The sequence below is a fragment of the Saimiri boliviensis genome, chromosome 17 (genome assembly GCF_048565385.1).
Source record: "Saimiri boliviensis isolate mSaiBol1 chromosome 17, mSaiBol1.pri, whole genome shotgun sequence".
Lineage (NCBI taxonomy): Eukaryota > Metazoa > Chordata > Mammalia > Primates > Cebidae > Saimiri > Saimiri boliviensis.
The window spans coordinates 8,518,919-8,538,769 of record NC_133465.1 but is presented as its reverse complement, the minus strand read 5'-3'; the positions used below and the strand labels follow the sequence as shown (position 1 = coordinate 8,538,769).

The following is a 19,851-nucleotide window of genomic DNA, read 5'->3' as shown; positions in this document are numbered from 1 at the left end:
TGCGCAGGCCAAAGGCCGCACGCGGCTGTGATGGCCGAGTGGTTAAGGCGTTGGACTCGAAATCCAATGGGGTCTCCCCGCGCAGGTTCGAATCCTGCTCACAGCGTTAGTAGTTTTGACTAATAGGGTATTTCGGTCTCCGGAGAAGGAAAAAAAGGAGTCTGTTTTCAGGTCCTTTCCTTAAAGAATCTCTTAGTTCTTCTGGGAATCTGAGACTAGGCCATCAGGGAACAGGCCGCGAGCGCCCTCTTGTGAACCTCATACTGCTATTAACCTGCAAAAGCCTTTTTACTGCCAATTTCAATTCCTAACGCCCCCACACTCAGGTGGCTCCTTGTTGCTACTCAGCAATCGCTACTTTCCCCCAGTTCATTTACCCTCCTATTCCCCTATGCGACTGTCACCTCAAACCATGAATCCCTTATTCATCGTCCCTCAAGCTTCTGCTTCCTGATTCACTGAGAAAATAAAGCATTCCGGAGTTTCCCATCAACATTCACATCCAACCTACCTATCTACCTACCATCTACCTACCTACTGTCTACCTAATTGAGTCTGTGACCATATACTCTTCTTTCCCCTCATGACTGTAGGTGACTGCTTCCACCTAAAGCCAAGCCCTACTTTTACGAGATTTCCCATCCCTTCTGGCCCACTCAAGGACACTGCTGTTTTTCCTATACCATCAAATTTTTCCTCATAGCAGCTCACACCTGTAATGTCAGCATTTTAGGAGGCTTGGCAGGTGGATCACTTGAGGTCAGGAGTTCAAGACCAGTGAAACCCCGTCTTTACTAAAAAAAAAAAAAAAAAAAAAAAAAATTATATATATATATGAAATTAGTGGGGCATGGTGGCTGGCGCACGCCTGTAATCCCAGCCACTTGGGAGGCTTAGGCGGGAGAAGAACTTGAATCTGGGAGACGGAGGTTGCAGTAAGCCGAGATTGCACCATTGCACTCCAGCCTGGGCAACAAGAGCAAAACTTAATCTCAAAAAAAAAAAAAAAAAAAAAAAAATCCCTTTCTACTTGATTTTTCTCATCAGCCTGCAAACTTCCATTTCACCCAATTTAGAAGTAAGACAACAAAAGCTATTTTGACCCCACATGCCCGTCCAGCTACCACTCAATTTCTCTGCTTCCTTCTACAGCAAGCAAAGCAAGTTATCCAATTCTATCTTTCCATTCTCTTTTGGACCCTTTCCAATCAGGTATCCCTCACCCCCATCAAAACCGCTCTCGGCTGGGCGCGGTGGCTCAAGCCTGTAATCCCAGCACTTTGGGAGGCCGAGGCGGGTGGATCACGAGGTCAAGAGATCGAGACCATCCTGGTCATCATGGTGAAACCCCGTCTCTACTAAACATACAAAAAATTAGCTGGGCATGGTGGCGCATGCCTGTAATCCCAGCTACTCAGGAGGCTGAGGCAGGAGAATTGCCTGAACCCAGGAAGTGGAGGTTGTGGTGAGCCGAGATCGCGCCATTGCACTCCAGCCTGGGTAATAAGAGCGAAATTCTGTCTCAAAAAAAAAAAAACCGCTCTCGTTAGGTTGCCGAATGATCACCACATTGCTAATTCTACTGACCACTACTTAGCTGCAGTTGATACTGATGCTCACTCTTCCCTTAGAAGCACTCCCTTTGTGGCGTGTGCGTGTGTGTGTGTGTGTGTGTGTGTGTAGAAAAAAAAAACTCTCTTGGCTTGCCTTTTAGGACACTACGCCCTTCTGATATTCCTTCTACTTCATCAGTAGCTCTTTCTCAGCATCCTTTGCTGGTTTCTCACCTCTGGGTCTCTAAATGTTGGACTGTTTCCCAAGGTTCAGTTTTCCAACCTCTTCTCTATCCGTTCTCACTACCTTGATCATTTTCAGTTTCATGCCTTTAAATATCAGGTAATACATTAATATAGCCCAGATTTTCATCTCCAGCTCCAGAACTCTTCCCTGAATTACAGATGCTTATATATTATTGCCCACATATCGTCTACACTTGGAAACCTAATATAGACCACAAACTTAAAATGTGCAAATGAAACTCCTAGGCTTCTCCCCCAAACCTCCTTCACCTGTGGCCCTTACATCTCAGTAAATGGAAATTCCATTTCTTCAGTTGGTTAGACTAAAAACCTTAGGATCATCCCAGATTGTTCTCTTTCTCTCCCACTCTACATCAAATGAACAATTTCTATTTAAAATATGTTAGGAGGCCGGGCGCGGTGGCTCAAGCCTGTAATCCCAGCACTTTGGGAGGCCGAGGTGGGTGGATCACGAGGTCGAGAGATCGAGACCATCCTGGTCAACATGGTGAAACCCCGTCTCTACTAAAAATACTAAAAATTAGCTGGGCATGGTGGTGCGTGCCTGTAATCCCAGCTACTCAGGAGGCTGAGGCAGGAGAATTGCCTGAACCCAGGAGGGGGAGGTTGCGGTGAGCCGAGATCGCGCCATTGCACTCCAGCCTGGGTAACGAGAGCAAAACTCCGTCTCAAAAAAAAAAAAAAAAAAAAAAAAAAAAATATGTTAGGGCCAGGTGTGGCTGCTCACATCTTTAATCCAGCACTTTGGATGGCCAAGGCAGGGGGATTCCTTGAGTCCAGGAGTTCGGGACCAGCCTGGGCAACATAACAAGACCCCAGTCTTGGTGAAAATTAAAAAAAAAAAAAAAAATTAGCTGAGCATGCTTGCAGTCCCAGCTACTTGGGAGGCTGAGGAGGGAGTATCACTTGAACCCAGGAGGTTGAGGTTGCAGTGAGCGACCTCAGCCAGGAAGAAGCTGGAGGCTCAGATCCCCACACACAGGCCATTAGGCCACGGTGTGCATGGACACAGCCACAAGTGTACACGGACACAGGCCCACGCTGACGCAGAGGTGTGCAAACACACGGAGATCACACTACTGCGCTCTATCCTGGGTGACAGAGTGAGACTCTGTCTTGAAAAAAAAGGAAGAAGGAGGCCGGGCGCGGTGGCTTAAGCCTGTAATCCCAGCACTTTGGGAGGCCAAGGCGGGTGGATCACGAGGTCAGAGATCGAGACCATCCTGGTCAACATGGTGAAACCCCGTCTCTACTAAAAATACAAAAAATTAGCTGGGCATGGTGGCGCGTGCCTGTAATCCCAGCTACTCAGGAGGCTGAGGCAGGAGAATTGCCTGAACCCAGGAGGCGGAGGTTGCGGTGAGCCGAGATCGCGCCATTGCACTCCAGCCTGGGTAACAAGAGCGAAACTCCGTCTCAAAAAAAAAAAAAAAGAAAAATGTCCAGCATTGGACTATTTGCCATGATCTTCACCATTACACCATGGTCCAAGCCACCCTCATCTCTCACCTAGATTATTGCAGTATCCCTAAGTTGTTTCCTGGCTTCCATTCTTGTTCCTAGCTCCATTACAGTCTACTTTTTTTTTTTTTTTTTCTTGCTCCCAGGCTGGAGTGCAGTGGCATGATCTCAGCTCACTGCAGCCTCTACATCCCGGGTTCCATCGATTTTCCTGCTTCACCTCTGCCTCCCGAATAACTGGGATGATAGGCATGTGCCACCACTCCTGGCTAACTTTTGTATTTTTAGTAGAGATGAGGTTTCACCATGTTGGCCAGGCTGGTCTCGAAATCCTGCCTTCAGGTGATCTGTCCATCTTGGCCTCCCGAAGTTCTGGGATTATAGGCGTGAGCCACCGTGCCTGGCCCATGCTTAATTTTTTCCTACGGCACCATCTAACAAAGGATATGTTTTGTATAATGTACATTGACTGTTTCCCCTAAAAGAACGTATGACTCATAAGGCCAGAGATCATAGTCCTTTTCCTTTGGGGCTATATCCCCAGGGCCTAGGACAGACGGAGACTCACAGTATGTACCTGTAAATATGTGCTGAAGGATGAAGGAGGTTCAGGGATCCAGGCCTTTTGTATCTGGGAGGCTTTACAGTTCCTTAAGTGGTTTCACTGCCTCATTTTCTCTGCCTGGGTCTGGGCTGCCCCTTCTTTTTTCTTTGATTTTGCCACCCTAGGCAAGCTGAGTGGGGCAGGACCCGAAGTTTGCCTTGTGGGCCTGGAGAGCATCTATTCTGGTCTTTCCTAGGCCCAGGGTCCTGGTACTCCTACTTCCCAACCCCCAAACACCCAGGACCCAACCCTCCAGGAACTCGCCCTATCCAGGGCCCAGGGGGTCCCAGGAAGCCAGCCTTCCTTTGGAAGAACTGACGAGGGAGGAGCTGAGCCTTGGAAGCCAGGACTGGGGAGACTTCACAAAGTGGGAAGAGAGGCTGGGTCACTCTACCGGCTGTATTCCGACTCTGTTCCTTCCCCACACCCTGAGTTCCTTAAGCCCAGTGCCTGTGGGAGTCAAGCTCCCTCCCTGCCCCGAAGCCCCAGTGTGGCCCACTGTTAAAAGAACAGCCAGGAAGAAGCTGGAGGCTCAGATCCCCACACACAGGCCATTAGGCCATGGTGTGCATGGACACAGCCACAAATGTATACGGACACAGGCCCACGCTGACGCAGCGGTGTGCAAACACACGGAGACCCCTACGGACACTCTCTGACACGGACACGCTGGGGATGGGGTGGGGGACATCATAGGCCACATCTGCACTGGAGCAGGAAGCTCCAGAAAATGATCCAGCCCTAGGTGTGGGGGTCTGAAGCTTAAAGAATCTAGAAGGGGGAGGTGGTGAGGGAAACAACTGTTTAAGTGTTTAAGGAAAAATATGGCCAAGTATTGTGGCACAGGCCTATAATCCCAGTGCTTTGAGAAGCCAAGGCCAGAGGATTGCTTGAGACCAGGAGTTTGAGACCAGCCTGGGCAATAGATTGAGACCCTCATCTCAAAAACGAAAAAAAAAAAAAAAAAAAAAAAGTCCGGGCGCGGTGGCTCACGCCTGTAATCCCAGCACTTTGGGAGGTGGAGGCGGGTGGATCACGAGGTCAAGAGATCAAGACCATCCTGGTCACCATGGTGAAACCCCGTCTCTACTAAAAATACCAAAAAAAAAATTAGCTGGGCCTGGTGGCGCGTGCCTGTAATCCTAGCTACTCAGGAGGCTGAGGCAGGAGAATTGCCTGAACCCAGGAGGCGGAGGTTGCGGTGAGCTGAGATCGCCATTGCACTCCAGCCTGGGTAAGAAATGCGAAACTCCCTCTCAAAAAAAAAAAAAAAGGCCGGGCACGGTGGCTCAGCCTGTAATCCCAGCACTTTGGGAAGCCGAGGCGGGTGGATCACGAGGTCAAGAGATCGAGACCATCCCGGTCAACACAGCGAAACCCCGTCTCTACTAAAAATACAAAAAATTAGCTGGGCATGGTGGCGTGTGCCTGTAATCCCAGCTACTCAGGAGGCTGAGGCAGGAGAATTGCCTGAACCCAGGAGGCGGAGGTTGCGGTGAGCCGAGATCGCGCCATTGCACTCCAGCCTGGGGTAACAAGAGGGAAACGCCGTCTCAAAAAAAAAAAAGTAATATTTAGAGTGAAATGAGAGGTTGCAACAACTTACAATTTTTTTTTTCTTTACACCTTCTCAGGTTCAATCTTCTTTTTTTTTCTATCTTCTTTTTTCTAATTTTTTTTTTTTTTTTTTTTTTTTTTTTTTTTTTTTAGGCAGAGTTTCACTCTGTCTCCAGGATGGAGCGCAGTGTTGCGATCTTGGCTCACTGCAACCTCCACCTACCCATTTAAGCAATTCTACTGCCTCAGCCTCCAGAGTAGCTGGGACTATAGGCGTACTGCCACGCCCAGCTAATTTTTATATTTTTAGTAGAGACGGGGTTTCACCATGATGGCTAGGATGGTCTCGATCTCTTGATCTCGTGATTCACCTGCCTTGGACTCCCAAAATCCTGGGATTACATACGTGAGCCACCGTGCCCAACCAACAACTTACAAATTTTAAAAAATGACAAATGCCACAAAGTCCAGAAAAATAACTTATAGCTTTTCTTTTTCTTTCTTTCTTTTTTTTCTTTTTTTGAGACAAGATCTCACTCCTGTTGCCCAGGCTGGAGTGCAGTGGCACAATTACAGCTCCCTGCAGCCTGGACTTCCCCGGCTCTGGTGATTCTCTCACTTCAGCTGAAACAGGAGCAGGCACCATAACTGGCTTTTTTTTTTTTTTTTTTTTTTTGTATTTTTAGCAGAGATGGGTTTCACCATGTTGCCCAGGCTGGTCTCAAAGCAATCCACCTGCCTTGACCTCTCAAAGTGCTGGGATTACAGGCATGAGCCTGTGTATCCAGGCAGCAAATTGTATTCGTTAGCTTCCCACACACCTCTATAACATTTTCCATAGACTGGCTGTTAACTCTCTATATTCAAATATTGTTTCTCCTCTACCACTGATGTACTCATAATGTCAAGAGTCATCAGATATATTTATATCACATGTGCCCTCTGGCCCAGCACACTTACAGCCTGAAGCCTAGTGATTGGACACAGGGGTTAGGAGTATCCCTGGAAGCCATTCCCACCCTAGATGAGGCTAACTTAACCCAATATTGGCTGAGTATTGTGGCTCATGCCTGTAATCCTAGCATTTTAGGAAGCCAAGATAGGAGGATCTCTTGAGACCAGCCTGAAAAACATGGTAAGACCCCAATCTCTAAAAATAAATAAATAAATAAAAAATAATTTAAAAAAATAGCTGGGTGTGGTGGTGCACACCTGTTGTTCCAGCTACTCTGAAGGCTGATGTGAGGGGACAGATTAAGCCCTGGAGGCTGAGGCTGCAGTCTCACCACCGCACTTCAGCCTGGGGGATAGGCAGATCAAGATACCCTGTCTCAAACAAAAATCAAACAAAAAACAAAAAACAGGCCGGGCGCGGTGGCTCAAGCCTGTAATCCCAGCACTTTGGGAGGCGGAGGCGGGTGTATCACGAGGTCAAGAGATCAAGACCATCCTGGCCAACATAGTGAAACCCCGTCTCTACTAAAAATACAAAAAATTAGCTGGGCATGGTGGTGTGTGCCTGTAATCCCAGCTACTCAGGAGGCTGAGGCAGGAGAATTGCCTGAACCCAGGAGGCGGAGGTTGCGGTGAGCCAAGATCGCGCCATTGCACTTCAGCCTGAGTAACAAGAGTGAAACTCCGTCTCAAAAAAAAAAAAAAACAAAAAACAAAAAACAAAAAAACCCACCAAACCCAAAAACAAAAAACCAACTCTATATGGAAGTGACTACAAGTCAATCATCTAAATGCATTCCACAAATCCAACTCACCTCCACAGCTAGACCCCTCGAAATGCTCACAGTCACTCCAACACTGGAGGCGAGTGGCGATGTGGAGGGGCAGCAGGATCAACCAGAGTAGAAAGAGACTGGGTTTTACCAGTTGCATTAAAACTTTAGATCCGGCCGGGCGCGGTGGCTCAAGCCTGTAATCCCAGCACTTTGGGAGGCCGAGGCAGGTGGATCACGAGGTCAAGAGATCGAGACCATCCTGGTCAACATGGTGAAACCCATCTCTACTAAAAATACAAAACATTAACTGGGCATGGTGGCGCGTGCCTGTAATCCCAGCTACTCAGGAGGCTGAGGCAGGAGAATTGCCTGAACCCAGGAGGCGGAGGTTGCGGTGAGCCGAGATCGCGCCATTGCACTCCAGCCTGGGTAACAAGAGCGAAACTACGCCTCAAAAAAAAAAAAAAAAACTTTAGATGCCTGTTTTTTTGTTTTGTTTTGTTTCTTTGAGATGGAGTCGCACGCGTCGCCTAGGCTGCCTTTTCCCACCACACTTTCTCTCTGTGTGCTCCAGTCTCGTAGCACTAAAAGGCATCCATCTCCCAATCACTCCAGCATGTTTGCCCTCCAGTTCTTTTTTTTTTTTTTTTTTTTTTTTTTGAGACGGAGTTTCGCTCTTGTTACCCAGGCTGGAGTGCAATGGCGCGGTCTCGGCTCACCGCAACCTCCACCTCCTAGGTTCAGGCAATTCTCCTGCCTCAGCCTCCTGAGTAGCTGGGATTACAGGCACACGCCACCATGCCCAGCTAATTTTTTGTATTTTTAGTAGAGACGGGGTTTCACCATGTTGACCAGGATGGTCTCGATTTCTTGACCTCGTGATCCACCCGCCTCGGCCTCCCAAAGTGCTGGGATTACAGGCTTGAGCCACTGCGCCCGGCCTTGCCCTCCAGTTCTGATTCCCACACTTGTATACCCCTAGCATATGTGTGACCTCCACTCTGATTTTTTTTTTTTTTTTTTTTTTTGAGATGGAGTCTTGCTCTGTCACCCAGGCTGGAGTGCAATGGGCGCAGTCTAGGCTCAATGCAACCTCTGCCTCCTGGGTTCAAGCCATTCTCACAAGTAGCTAGCTGGGACTACAGGTGCACGCCACCACACCCGGCTAATTTTTGTATTTTTAGTAGAGAGGGGGTTTCATCATATTGACCAGGCTGGTCTCAAACCCCGATCCTCATGATCCACCTGCCTCAGCCTCCCAAAGTGCTGGGATTACACGTGAGCCATTGTGCCCAGCAAGGATGTCTTAACTAATATGGCTAAAGTATAACGCTTGATTTCTCTTCCTTTTTTTTTTTTGAGATGGAGTCTGGCTGTGTTGCTCAGGCTGGAGTGCAATGGCAGGATCTTGGCTCACTGCAACCTCTGCCTCCCGGCCATTCTCCTGCCTCAGCCTCCTGAGTAACTGGAATTACAGGCGCATGCCCCTACCCCAGCTCATTTTTGTATTTTCGGTAGAGATGGGGTTTTGCTATGTTGGTCAGGCTGGTCTCAAACTCCTGACCTCATGATCCACCCACCTTGGCCTCCCAAAGCGCTGGGATTACAGGCCTGAGCCACTGCACTCGGCCTTGATTTCTCTTCTTAAACCTCTCCCCTACCCCACAGTTTCCCATCCCAGTTAAAAACCACCACCACCATCTACCTAGTTACAGTCTTTCATTGCATAACACCGTTTTGGTTAATGAGGGACTGCATATATCACGGTGGTCTGCTAAGATTATAATGGGGATGGTGGAGTGCAATGGCTCACACCTGTAATCCCAGCACTTTGAGAGGCCAAGGAGGGGAGATCACTTGAGGTCAGGAGATCAAGACCATCCTGACCAATGTGGTGAAATCTAGTCTCTACTAAAATATATTTTTTAAAAAAGCCAGACTTGGGGAGAGCGCCTGTAATCCCAGCTACTGGGGAGGCTGAGACAGTGGAATTACTTGAACCCGGGAGGAAGAGGTTGCAGTGAGCCATGATGGCGCCACTGCACTCCAGTCTGGCAACAGAGTAAGACTCCGTCTCAAAAAAATAATAAAATCGAATAAAAGAATAAAATGAAATAAAAATAAAATAAAAAATTAGCCGGGTGTGGTGGCGTGTGCCTGTAGTCCCAGCTACTAGGGAGGCTGAAGCAGGAGAATTGGTTGAACCCAGGAGGCGGAGGTTTTAGTGAGCCAAGATCTCATTGCTGCACACCAGCCTGGGCGACAGAGCAAGACTCCGTATACATATATTTTAAAAAAGGCCGGGCATGGTGGCTTACCCCTGTAATCCTAGCACTTTGCGAGGCTGAGGCAGGCGGATTGCCTGAGCTCAGGAGTTCAACACCAGCCTGGGCAACATGGTGAAACCCCATCTCTATTAAAATACAAGAAATTAGCCGGGGGTGGCAGCGTGCGCCTGTAGTCCCAGCTAAGCGGTAGGCTGAGGTAGGATAATTGTTTGGACCCGGGAGGGGGAGGTGGAGGTGGAGTTTGCAGTGAGCCGAGATCGCAGTCATTGCATTCCAGCCTGGGACGGAGTGACCGGGCGCGGTGGCTCACGCCTGTAATCCCAACACGTAGGGAGGCCGAGGTGGCCAGATCATGAAGTTAGGAGTTCGAGACCAGCTTGACCAAAATGGTGAAACCCCGTCTCTACTAAAAATACAAAAATTAGCCAGGCATGGTGGCACATGCCTGTAATCCCAGCTCCTCAGGAGGCTGAGACAGGAGAATCGCTTGAACCCAGAACACGGAGGTTGCAGTGAGCCAAGATGGGGCCACTGCACTCCAGCCCGGGTGACAGTGTGAGACTCCATCTCAAAAAAAAAAAAAAAATATATATATATATATATATATATATATATATATATATATATAAAACAGGGCTGAAAAATTCCTAAAAGATGGCATAGCTGTCATAACTTTGTAGTGCCATCCATTACCTTTTCTATGTTTAGATACACAAACACCATTGTGTTACAGTTGCCTGCAGTATTCAGTACAGTAGTGTGCTGTAACTGTACAGGCTGGTAACCTAGGAGCACAGTAGGCTGTGTGGTATAGCCTAGGTGTGTAGAAGGCTCTACTCTCTAGGTTTGCGTCACTACACTCTGTGATGCTTGAATAATGAAATTGCCTATTGATGCATTTCTTTGAATATATCCACACGTTAAGCAATGCATGACTATACCTAAGCCAATAATAATCTAGGGGTAACCCCTTCATGTCTTCTCCTCCCACCACCACCTCAAGGCAGTCAGTGCCTAGAAAACTGCTCCAGCCCCCAAAATGTGCCCTCTGTCTTCATTCTCCAAATGTCAGCCAAAGTGATCTTTTAATTTTATCTATCAATCGATCCATCAATCGATCTAGACAGTATCTACCTATCTATTTAGAGTCTCGCTCTGTCGCCCAGGCTGGTGTGCAGTGGCATGATCTTGGCTCACTGCAACCTCCACCTCTCAGGCGCACACAACCACCCCCAGCTAATTTTTTTTTTTTTTTTTTCATTGAGACAGAGTCTGGGTCTGTCACCCAGGCTGGGAGTGCAGTGGCGAGACCTCAGCTCACTGCAATGTCCGCCTCCCAGGTGATTCTCCTGCCTCGGCCTCCCAAGTAGCTGGGACTACAGGTGGATGCCACCACTCCCAGCTAACTTTTGTACTTTTTGTAGAGACCGGGTTTCACCATGTTGGCCAGGCTGGTCTCGAACTCCTGGGCTCAAGCGATCCACCTACCTTGGCTTCCCAGAGTGCTGGGATTACAGGCGTGAGCTACCCTGTCCGGCCTAAAGTGATTTTTTTCCCCCCCACAGACGGAGTTTTGCTCTTGTTGCACAGGCTGGAGTGCAGAGGCACAATCTCAGCTAACCTCAACCTCTGCCTCCAGGGTTCAAGCTATTCTCTGGCCTCAGCTTCCCGAGTAGCTGGGATTGCAGGCATTCGACACCACACCCTGCTAATTTTTTTTTTTTTTTTTTTTTTAGTAGAAACAGTTTTTCCATGTTGGTCAGGCTGGTTTTGAACTCCCGACCTCAGGTGATCCACCCACGTCGGCCTCCCAAAGTGCTGGGATTACAGGCTTGAGCCACCGCTCCCGGCTGATCTTTTAATTATTATTATTATTATTATTATTATCGACGGAGTCTCGTTCTGTCACCCAGGCTGGAGTGCAGTGGTGTGATCTCGGCTCACTGCAACCTCCGCCTCCCAGGTTCAAGTGATTCTCCTGCTTCAGCCTCCCGAGTAGCTAGGACTACAGGTGCATGCCACCATGCCCGGCTAATTTTTGTATTTTTAGTAGAGACGGGGTTTTGCCATGTTGGCCAGGCTGGTCTCAGATTCCTGGTCTTAAGCGGCCCTCCCGCCTCAGCCTCCCAAAGTGCTGGGATTACAGGCGTGAGCCACAGCGTGTGGCCCAAAGTGATTTTTTAAAACATAAGTCAGATAATACAACTTTCCTGATGAAAATCCTCCACTGGCTTCCAATTGCCCTTAGACTAAAATCCAAACTCCTTCAGTACTCTCCAAGATCCTATGGGATGGGCCACGCCTAACTCTCCAATCTGATCTCTGCCACTCTGCAAATTCTCCATCCAGGATTCCCTGGCCCTCTTTCTCCAGCTCCTACCAGCAAATAGCTCTCCTGCCTCAGAGTCTGTCTGTACTTGCAGTTCCTTTTGCCTAGACTCAAGGCTGCTGATTGTGCTGGCATCAAATATCCCTCTTCAGAGAGGCTGTCTCTGGGCACTCAGAGTAAAGCAGCCCTTCACTTTCAAGTCATCTCCACGACCCTTTTATTATTACTGTTTTCTTACAGCCTTATAATCATCTGAAGCTATCATATGTTATTTTCTGTTTTCGTAGTTACTGTCTTTCCCACTGTAATGTAAGCTTCAGGAGGGCCCAGACACAATGTATTCCTTACAGTACTCGGCACACAGGAGGCACCCCATAAATATGGGCTGACTGAATGAATCCAGCAGCTGCGCACACAGGCATATAGATAGATGCACGGGTTGTTTTAGTTTCCTTCTGGAGGTCACGGTTACTACTTAGAGCTGAGAAGAGATACAATCCGAAGACAGACCCACACCCTGGAGCAAATGAAACAGGCTGAAAGAAACAGGGGAGAGACAGCTCCAGGGTGAGTTTGAGAGAGACTCAGATAGACTAAGGTCGAGATCCAGATTCACTCAACGAACCAGAGCCTGGAGCCCAAGCGCCCCGGCAGGGACAGCGGACAGAGCCAGGAGGAAAGGAAGGCGGAGCGCGCCGGAAACGAGCGGACCGTGGGGAGCCCAGCCGCTCCGCCCCGCCGCCCCGCCCCGCCCCGCTCGCAAGTGGTCGCTGCAGGTGGCGGTGCGCCCGCCTGCCAGCCCTCGGGCCCGACGCGTGCGGGATCAAAGCGGCCGGGAAGGGGCGGGGAGGGGAGGTGGCAGGAACCTGGAGGTGTGAGCGAGCTTCCCAGGGGATGGCAGGAGCGTGGGAGCGCAGAGTCCCGGGACGCGACAGAGACGAGGAGAGACGAGGAGAGATACCAGAGACTCGAAAGAGCCAGAGGCGGAGATGCAGACGCCAAGAGACCGGAGAGACGCGGAGCCAGAGATGCGAAGACACGAGACCACTGAGACCCAGAGAGACCCAGGGCAGAAGTCGCTGGAGACCTTGAAAGAACGTGAGTGATACAGAGATGGAGAAGCTAAGAGGCACTCAGAGACCCGGAAAGGCGGCGGCACAAGAAAGACCCAGACCCACAGACTTAAGAAAAGGAAGCGTACTTCAGAGAGAACGGAAAATAACAGAGGAAGAGAGGTGGTAAGAACAAGGGATTTAGAGTGGGGGGCGGGGAGACCTGGCCCCTCCCCCGCGGGGGGCCCAGAGGACCCCCGGGGTAGGGATCCGAGCACTGCGTCCTTTCTCAGGGTCACGCCTGTGGAGGTGCGGGCTTGGGGGCGGAGGGAGGGGTGTGGAAGTTGCAGGAACCCCAGGCTGGGAGGAGGGGAGTGTGAGGGCCTGCGGAAACAGGGTCTAAGGCTGGGGTTGCAAACTCTGCTATAGTCAAAAGGCTAAGATTAATATTTGGTAGAAATATTTAAACGAAGATGTTTCTTAGAAATTCTACCAAATGTATTATTATTTTTCGGGAAGAGGAAAGAAAATAAAATTCCTGCATTGGCCGGGAATCGAACCCGGGCCTCCCGCGTGGCAGGCGAGAATTCTACCACTGAACCACCAATGCGCGGTTTGTCACCTTTGCCACGATCTTATCTAAAGTTGTAAGAGGTTGAGGCGGACCCGGCTGGGCGACAGCGGAGGCCAGGGAACTGGTCCCGAATGGTTGACGTGGGTGGAGCGCCAGGTCATTCTTCCTCCCATCCGGATCCGGCCACCGGGCCATAAAGCTGCCCCATATGGCCAGGGGCGGCCCCACACCCGGGTGCGAACAGCCCGGGCCCCCCAGCCTCGCGTTCAGGTGAGAAAAATTCAGCCCGAGCCCAGGTTCCCAAGGAGGGGGGCGGCGGGGGCTGTTGGGGCCACACATTTGCGCTCCCATTTGGCTGAGGGACGGAGAAGTGGGATGTGCTGGGGCCCCTGGTTCCAAATGGGAGCCCCCTCCTCAAGGTCTGTGCCTCTCCCGGCTCGAGCTTTGGCAAGAAAGGCTCCGTGACAAAAGCAAGGTGCGGAGGGCCGTTGGGAGGGCTTGGAGGAAACCCCACTGGTCTCTGACTGCACAGCTATCTTCCGTCTCGGTCTGCAACCCTGTCTTTCCATGTCTTTGTCCCTGGCAACTTGGCTGTCCTGTTGAATTTCTGATTTATCTTCTCAGGCACTTTGTCCTGAAGCCCCCAAAGGGTCATGCTCTTGGTTTGAGGTGGGTGTTGATCCCTTTTTTGTATCTCTTGCTTTCCCTTTAGTGAAACTGCCTGCTCCCTGCTCCCCTCCAGTCACCAGGGACCTCCAGCAGCAAGCAGTGCGGGCACACTTGCGTGAGGTGTCCCATCAGTCACACTCCTGAATCTCCTACGACTACTTTTGAATCAAATACTTGTACTGTAAGTGGAAAGACCTCTCTACTCTTACCTGTACTTCAAAGACTTGCTTCCTCTGCCTTGAAGTTCCCCCCTCAGTCCAGCCATCCTCAAGGAGACCTTTTTTCCGGATCACATACTTCCCTGGGCTTCTGTAATGGCTACTTCATGTCACATGGTCTTTTCCACTAGATCCTGCAGGGATAAGCTGGGTCTCTCCTGCATAACTCACTGTGACTCGCCCGAGCCTAGACCAGTGCCCTGTCCGCTCAGTGAGAGCGCAGGTGTACGGGGACTTGAATGTAACTAACTTAGAACAGAGCGCCTCTCCCACCTCCCGGGAGAGCTTCGGTTGTGTCGGACGGATTCACCCAGCACACTCGGGTTGCTCCCTGTCTCGACTAGGAAGCGAACCTCGGAGATGTATTAAACCTCAGCCTGGGGGCCGCCAGGTGCTGACTTCTGTTAGAGGGTTAGTGAGGGTACAGTAAGCCTCCAAGAAAGCTACAATTCTGGAGGAACTCTGAATTTCATCCCCAAGCGAGCTCTGCCCCTAATAGCCTCCTCTCTTCAGCTGGGTCCCGCCTCCTTATACAGCCTTATGGTCCGTAACCAGCCAGTGCCCCCATTCGCCTCTCACTTCCCACACTCCCAGGCCAGTTTCTCTCCTTCCCCTCCCCCCTTCATTCCTCCTCTTTCCGGGAGCCTCGTGCCGGGTCCTAGAAGGGCAGAATCCGGGTGTCGAAGGGGGCGGGGTCGGGTCCTTTCCCTCCTACTATGGGGCCGCGGAATATAAGACTCCAGGCGAGCAGGGACCCGGTCCACACCAGGGTCCGGAGGAGCAATGGTCACCCGGGATCGAGCTGAGAATAGGGACGGCCCCAAGGTGAGATGCGGGAGGGGAGGGAGCAGAGGTCAGAGCCAGACCTGAGTGGGCGGCGGAAACAGAGGTCTAGGGGCCTCGGTGATGGGGATCAGCATCTTGTGGCCTGGAGGGCGTGAGAGGGGGCCGGTGTTGGAGTAAAATAAGCAAGTAGAGGGCAGAGCCAAGGGAGGCGGGTGGGAACGAAAAGAGAAGAGGATAGGCACTTGCTTTACGCTGGCCGTGAGCCAGGAGGGGCTGGCCCAAGGCGGTCTTGTAGAGAAGGCCCCGGGGCATTGGTTCCAGAGACCTCAGACTGATGGAAGATTTTAGGAGAACCAGTCGAGAAGGATGACGGCCTAGACGGTTTTGAGGGAGAAGAGGAGGCGCAGTCGCGCTAGGTATCTCCCTTTCTATATTCAGTGCCGCCAGCTCTGAGCCCCGCATCGTGCGGCCCACGTGCCTGCGCACAGAGGGTCCCCAGAGTTCTCCACTGAGACAGAGAGAGACTGCCCGAGACCGAGACGTAGAGAGGAAAGAGGAGGAGAGACACAGAGAGGGGAGGTGGGAGGACGAGACTGAGAGAGGAGAATGCGAAGACTCGGGGAGGCGAGCTACAGAAACTGATCTGATCTAGGGGCATTGGGAGGGGGAGCGGAGAGGGATCGAATGGAGCCGGCCCTGGGCAATCGGGGGTATGGGGGTCGGGGCGGAAGCCGGGCTCTCCCAGCGGCGGGATCCGACGCCGGCGCGGCTGCGCTGAGTCTCGGTCCGGTCGGCCCGCTCTCCTTTTCCCGCTGGTCCCAGATGCTGAAGCCGCTTGTGGAGAAGCGGCGCCGGGACCGCATCAACCGCAGCCTGGAAGAGCTGAGGCTGCTACTGCTGGAGCGGACCCGGGACCAGGTCAGTCCCTCCGCTAGCCCCTGGTCCCCAAGCTTCCCGTTTCTGCGTCCCAGGGCTTCCCACTGGGGTGGGGACACATGCTTGGTTGACAACCCTGGCCCCAAGGCATCCTCACCCGAGTCCCGCCTTTGGAATTCCATCCCAGACCCCCACTCGCTCTCAGAACGCGATCTTCTTCGCCACCCCTTGGGTCTGTAAGTTTAATGCCTGGTTCTGTACATTTCGCTCCGGGGGTCGGTCAGTTTCACCCTGTGGGTCTCTAAATGTCCGCTTCCCCCTCCCCCACACTCCCGCGATCAGCCAGCTTCTGTTCTGTCGGGTGGTTAATTTCATTTCCTGGGTTGCGGTTTCAAATCTTCCTCCTCACGCGTTGGACATTGGTTCCATCCCCTCGGGTTGGACAATTTCGTCTCAGGGTGGGGCCAGGACCTTCGTTGGTCATCTCCACTCCGCATTTGGCCTCGCGTTCTGTGGGCAGTGCGCAAATGCGATCGGGGGCAGCCCCCAGCTCCCGCATCCGCCCCTCCCTTCTTCCCCCTGCCACTTTCCCCCTTTCTCCCCACCCCTTTCTGTCTCTGCGCCCTCCCCTCCCGTCTGTAGAACCTCCGGAACCCGAAGCTGGAGAAAGCGGAGATACTGGAGTTCGCCGTGGGCTACTTGAGGGAGCGAAGCCGGGTGGAGCCCCCGGGTACAGCGCGGGGGTGGGGCAGCGGAGGGAGGGAGGGGGGACGCCAGGAGGCTGGCGCCGGGGCAGAGCGGGCGGGCCCTACAGTGGATGGTGGGCTTGGGGAGTGGCCGGTTCTGCTTCGAGGCGAGGTTAATAACACCCGCGCGTGTCTGTCTCTGTCTCCCTCATTTTCTCCCTCTCTCCGTCCATCTGGCTTCCTGTCTCTGTGCGCCTGTCCGGCCTTGGTATCTCTGCGCCCCGCCCCTTCCCTCACCCCTGCTGGGCCCCTGCCCTGCCCACCTGTGCTCCCGTCGGCCGCACCCGCCGCCGCGGCTCCAGGGGTTCCCCGGTCCCCAGTCCAGGACGCCGAGGCGCTCGCCAGCTGCTACTTGTCCGGTTTCCGCGAATGCCTGCTTCGCTTGGCGGCCTTCGCGCACGACGCCAGCCCGGCAGCCCGCGCCCAGCTCTTCTCCGCCCTGCATGGCTACCTGCGCCCCAAACCGCCCCGGCCCGAGCCGGTAGATCCGAGGCCTCCAGCGCCTCGCCCATCCCTGGACCCCGCCGCACCGGCCCTTGGCCCCGCGCTGCACCAGCGCCCCCCAGTGCATCAGGGCCCCCCTAGCCCGCGCTGCGCATGGTCCCCGTCCCTCTGCTCCCCGCGCGCCGGGGATTCTGGCGCGCCGGCGCCCCTCACCGGACTGCTGCCGCCGCCACCGCCGCCTCACAGACAAGATGGGGCGCCCAAGGCCCCGCCGCCCCCGCCGCCCGCTTTCTGGAGACCTTGGCCCTGAGCCTTGGGGGTGTCGGGGGGTGGGGTCTAGGGGTGGAGTAGAGACTCCAGCCCGAGGGCAGCAGAGGGACCCGGGCGTCCGGAAGAGCAGGAGGGCGGCGGGGCGCGCGGGCTTAGCGCGCGAGTGAGATGTGGTCTATATTAGAGTGTCTATATAAATATATATTTCCCTGGTTTCTGTCCCTTTTCCCTGCCCCAACTTCTCCCTTGCGTCTAGGATTGTACTCTCTCCGCCCCCAGCCCAGTCCCAGTCCCTTCCAGAGTCCCTAGTGCATGGAATAAAGTGGTTATTAAATCCCCGTGTGTCCCGGAGCCAGGGGCCTGCCTTTATCTCGACGTCCATGCCCGCTTTCCCTTCCCTTCTGTCTCCCACCCTCAGTCCTGCTCTCCATGGCCCAAGCCTCGGGGCAGACAGGTAAGTAAAGAAGAGAGCAGAGCGGGGACTGAGATCGAAATTGAAACCAGGTGGAAAACGAGAGAGATAGGGTAGGGGGAGAAGGGATGGGAGCCTTTGAGCAAAAAAACGCAAAAAAAAAAAAAAAAAAAAGGAAAAATTTAAATAAAATCGACTCTGGTGGGATTCGAACCCACAACCTTTGAATTGCTCCATTCGTCACTAGAAGTCCAATGCGCTATCCATTGCGCCACAGAGCCAGCTGGCGGTCGGTGGCGTCTTGTAGCTTACGGGTACTAGAATAGGAAAGGGGCAGGGTGGGGGAGTGGGGGTAAGGGACTTGGGTGGGACGTGCCAGGAGCGCGCGGTTTGGATCTCAGAGGCCAAGCCAGGTAGAGGTAGCGAGCACAAAGCTGGTTAGCCAGGTGAGAGAGAGGGCGCATGTAGGGCGAAAAAATAGGGAGGTAGAGCACCCGAAAATGAGTGAGCGAGCGAGTGTAGAGCTCCGGCTGCCCGCTTGGGGGTGCTTCCGTCTCAGGCGCGCCCCACTCCCAGATATAGTCTCACCCAAATAAACTAGTTTTGTTGTAAATTTCTGTGTGTTTCTGTCTCTTCTTGTTTATCTGTTCTGGCATCTGCTGCTATGCGGTTTAGAGTCTCAATGGTTCCTCGTCTGAAAAATGTGGAAAAGGAGTTGGATCAAATTTGACATTTTCAGGTTTGCCCCACTCCTTACTTCTAGTCTCTTAGGAGGACAACAGGAAAACCGAGTTTTCACGCGGGTAGCGTGGCCGAGCGGTCTAAGGCGCTGGATTTAGGCTCCAGTCTCTTCGGAGGCGTGGGTTCGAATCCCACCGCTGCCAGGCTGGAGTTTTTCTCGTGGATCAAGCGCCTGATATAATTCCATTATGTTCTGCTACTATTTACATGCAGCATGTAATTTTATGAGTTTCCCCGGAAATTGTTTCACCATCATCTTCCCTGTTTGGCCTTCCAGACACGTGTACGCCTGCTTCCATCCCTAAAGCTAAGACGTGATAGTAACTGCTGAAACAACATTTCGTTTCTTCGTAACATCTTTAACATGTTTTCAAATGTTAGCTCAACTTACAACATATTTAAATACTTTACTGTATTTTCTTCTAACACTGTGCTATAGGGCTCAATTATCTGGTATGAAAAGCACAAGCAATTGGTAGTGTCCGAGTTTACTTTTTTTTTCCCGGATTCTCTGGGGTCATAGGCGTTATCTTCTGTGTGAAAATCAACTAATAGTGTGCAGCAGCATACCGGTATTCAAAAACTGTAAGGTTCCACCGAGATTTGAACTCGGATCGCTGGATTCAGAGTCCAGAGTGCTAACCATTACACCATGGAACCCCTTTACTCAATCTTTTCAAGATTATGTACATTACTGGACTTCCTATTCTGTGCGTCTTCCACAGCCTCCGTTTAAAACGAAAACAAAACAAAATCTGCTGTTGGATATGATAGACACCGTTATCTAGCATTTGAAATATGTACATTCAGATGTATTGCCAACCTCTAAATACACATCTTCTTTGGAAGGCTTTGCACGAGCAAAAAGACTTAAAATTTCATTAATAAGTAAAAAATGTTGATTATATTAGGTTAAGTAAAATAGATCCGTCAAATTAATTTTGTTTAACTCGTGGCTACCAGAAAAATTAAATTCGTAGATACGGCTTTAAAGCATATTTATTACCTTCCACAGTCATTTGCTCTATTTTGTGGAAACCAAGTTTCAGTCTCAGTTAATCTTAAAAAGTAGTAACCTTTTTTATTACCGTTTTCCACTGTTTCATGCGAAGAAGTGAGGTAATCCAAAAGCAAAAGGGGAAAGCGCCCGAACAGGGACTTGAACCCTGGACCCTCAGATTAAAAGTCTGATGCTCTACCGACTGAGCTATCCGGGCCCTGCTCTTCGCCGTCTGCTCCTTGCTTATAAGAGCGTTCTCTGTATGAAAATCCAG

The 19,851-nt window shown here is 51.6% G+C and overlaps 1 protein-coding gene and 6 non-coding genes across 12 annotated transcripts; 3 read left to right on the top strand and 4 right to left on the bottom strand.

Annotated features, from left to right (window-relative positions):
• The first annotated feature begins 24 nt into the window (after nucleotides 1–24).
• Nucleotides 25–106, top strand: TRNAS-CGA (transfer RNA serine (anticodon CGA)). The gene has a single exon. It is a non-coding gene; the product is annotated as a tRNA-Ser (tRNA).
• A 12,443-nt stretch (nucleotides 107–12,549) lies between these two features.
• HES7 (hes family bHLH transcription factor 7) lies at nucleotides 12,550–18,449 on the top strand. Of its 6 annotated transcripts, none has more exons than XM_003929208.4 (4): nucleotides 12,550–15,127; nucleotides 15,911–16,006; nucleotides 16,607–16,694; nucleotides 17,013–18,449. In XM_003929208.4, exons 1-4 carry the CDS (start codon nucleotides 15,086–15,088, stop codon nucleotides 17,462–17,464), a joined length of 678 nt encoding a protein of 225 aa, XP_003929257.1. In that variant the 5' UTR covers nucleotides 12,550–15,085; the 3' UTR covers nucleotides 17,465–18,449. The 6 variants fall into 6 exon arrangements, with proteins under 6 accessions (XP_003929257.1, XP_039332647.1, XP_039332646.1 ...); XM_039476713.2 differs by having other exon boundaries at nucleotides 12,550–13,027; nucleotides 14,128–16,006; nucleotides 17,013–18,406; XM_039476712.2 differs by having other exon boundaries at nucleotides 12,550–13,685; nucleotides 14,128–16,006; nucleotides 17,013–18,406.
• Nucleotides 13,381–13,451, bottom strand: TRNAG-GCC (transfer RNA glycine (anticodon GCC)). The gene has a single exon. It is a non-coding gene; the product is annotated as a tRNA-Gly (tRNA).
• On the bottom strand, nucleotides 18,030–18,117 carry TRNAR-UCU (transfer RNA arginine (anticodon UCU)). The gene is given in 2 exon segments: nucleotides 18,030–18,065; nucleotides 18,081–18,117. It is a non-coding gene; the product is annotated as a tRNA-Arg (tRNA).
• Nucleotides 18,450–18,638: 189 nt separating the features above from the next.
• TRNAL-UAG (transfer RNA leucine (anticodon UAG)) lies at nucleotides 18,639–18,720 on the top strand. Its single transcript has one exon. It is a non-coding gene; the product is annotated as a tRNA-Leu (tRNA).
• A 445-nt stretch (nucleotides 18,721–19,165) lies between these two features.
• TRNAQ-CUG (transfer RNA glutamine (anticodon CUG)) lies at nucleotides 19,166–19,237 on the bottom strand. The gene has a single exon. It is a non-coding gene; the product is annotated as a tRNA-Gln (tRNA).
• A 484-nt stretch (nucleotides 19,238–19,721) lies between these two features.
• TRNAK-UUU (transfer RNA lysine (anticodon UUU)) lies at nucleotides 19,722–19,794 on the bottom strand. The gene has a single exon. It is a non-coding gene; the product is annotated as a tRNA-Lys (tRNA).
• Nucleotides 19,795–19,851: the final 57 nt, after the last annotated feature.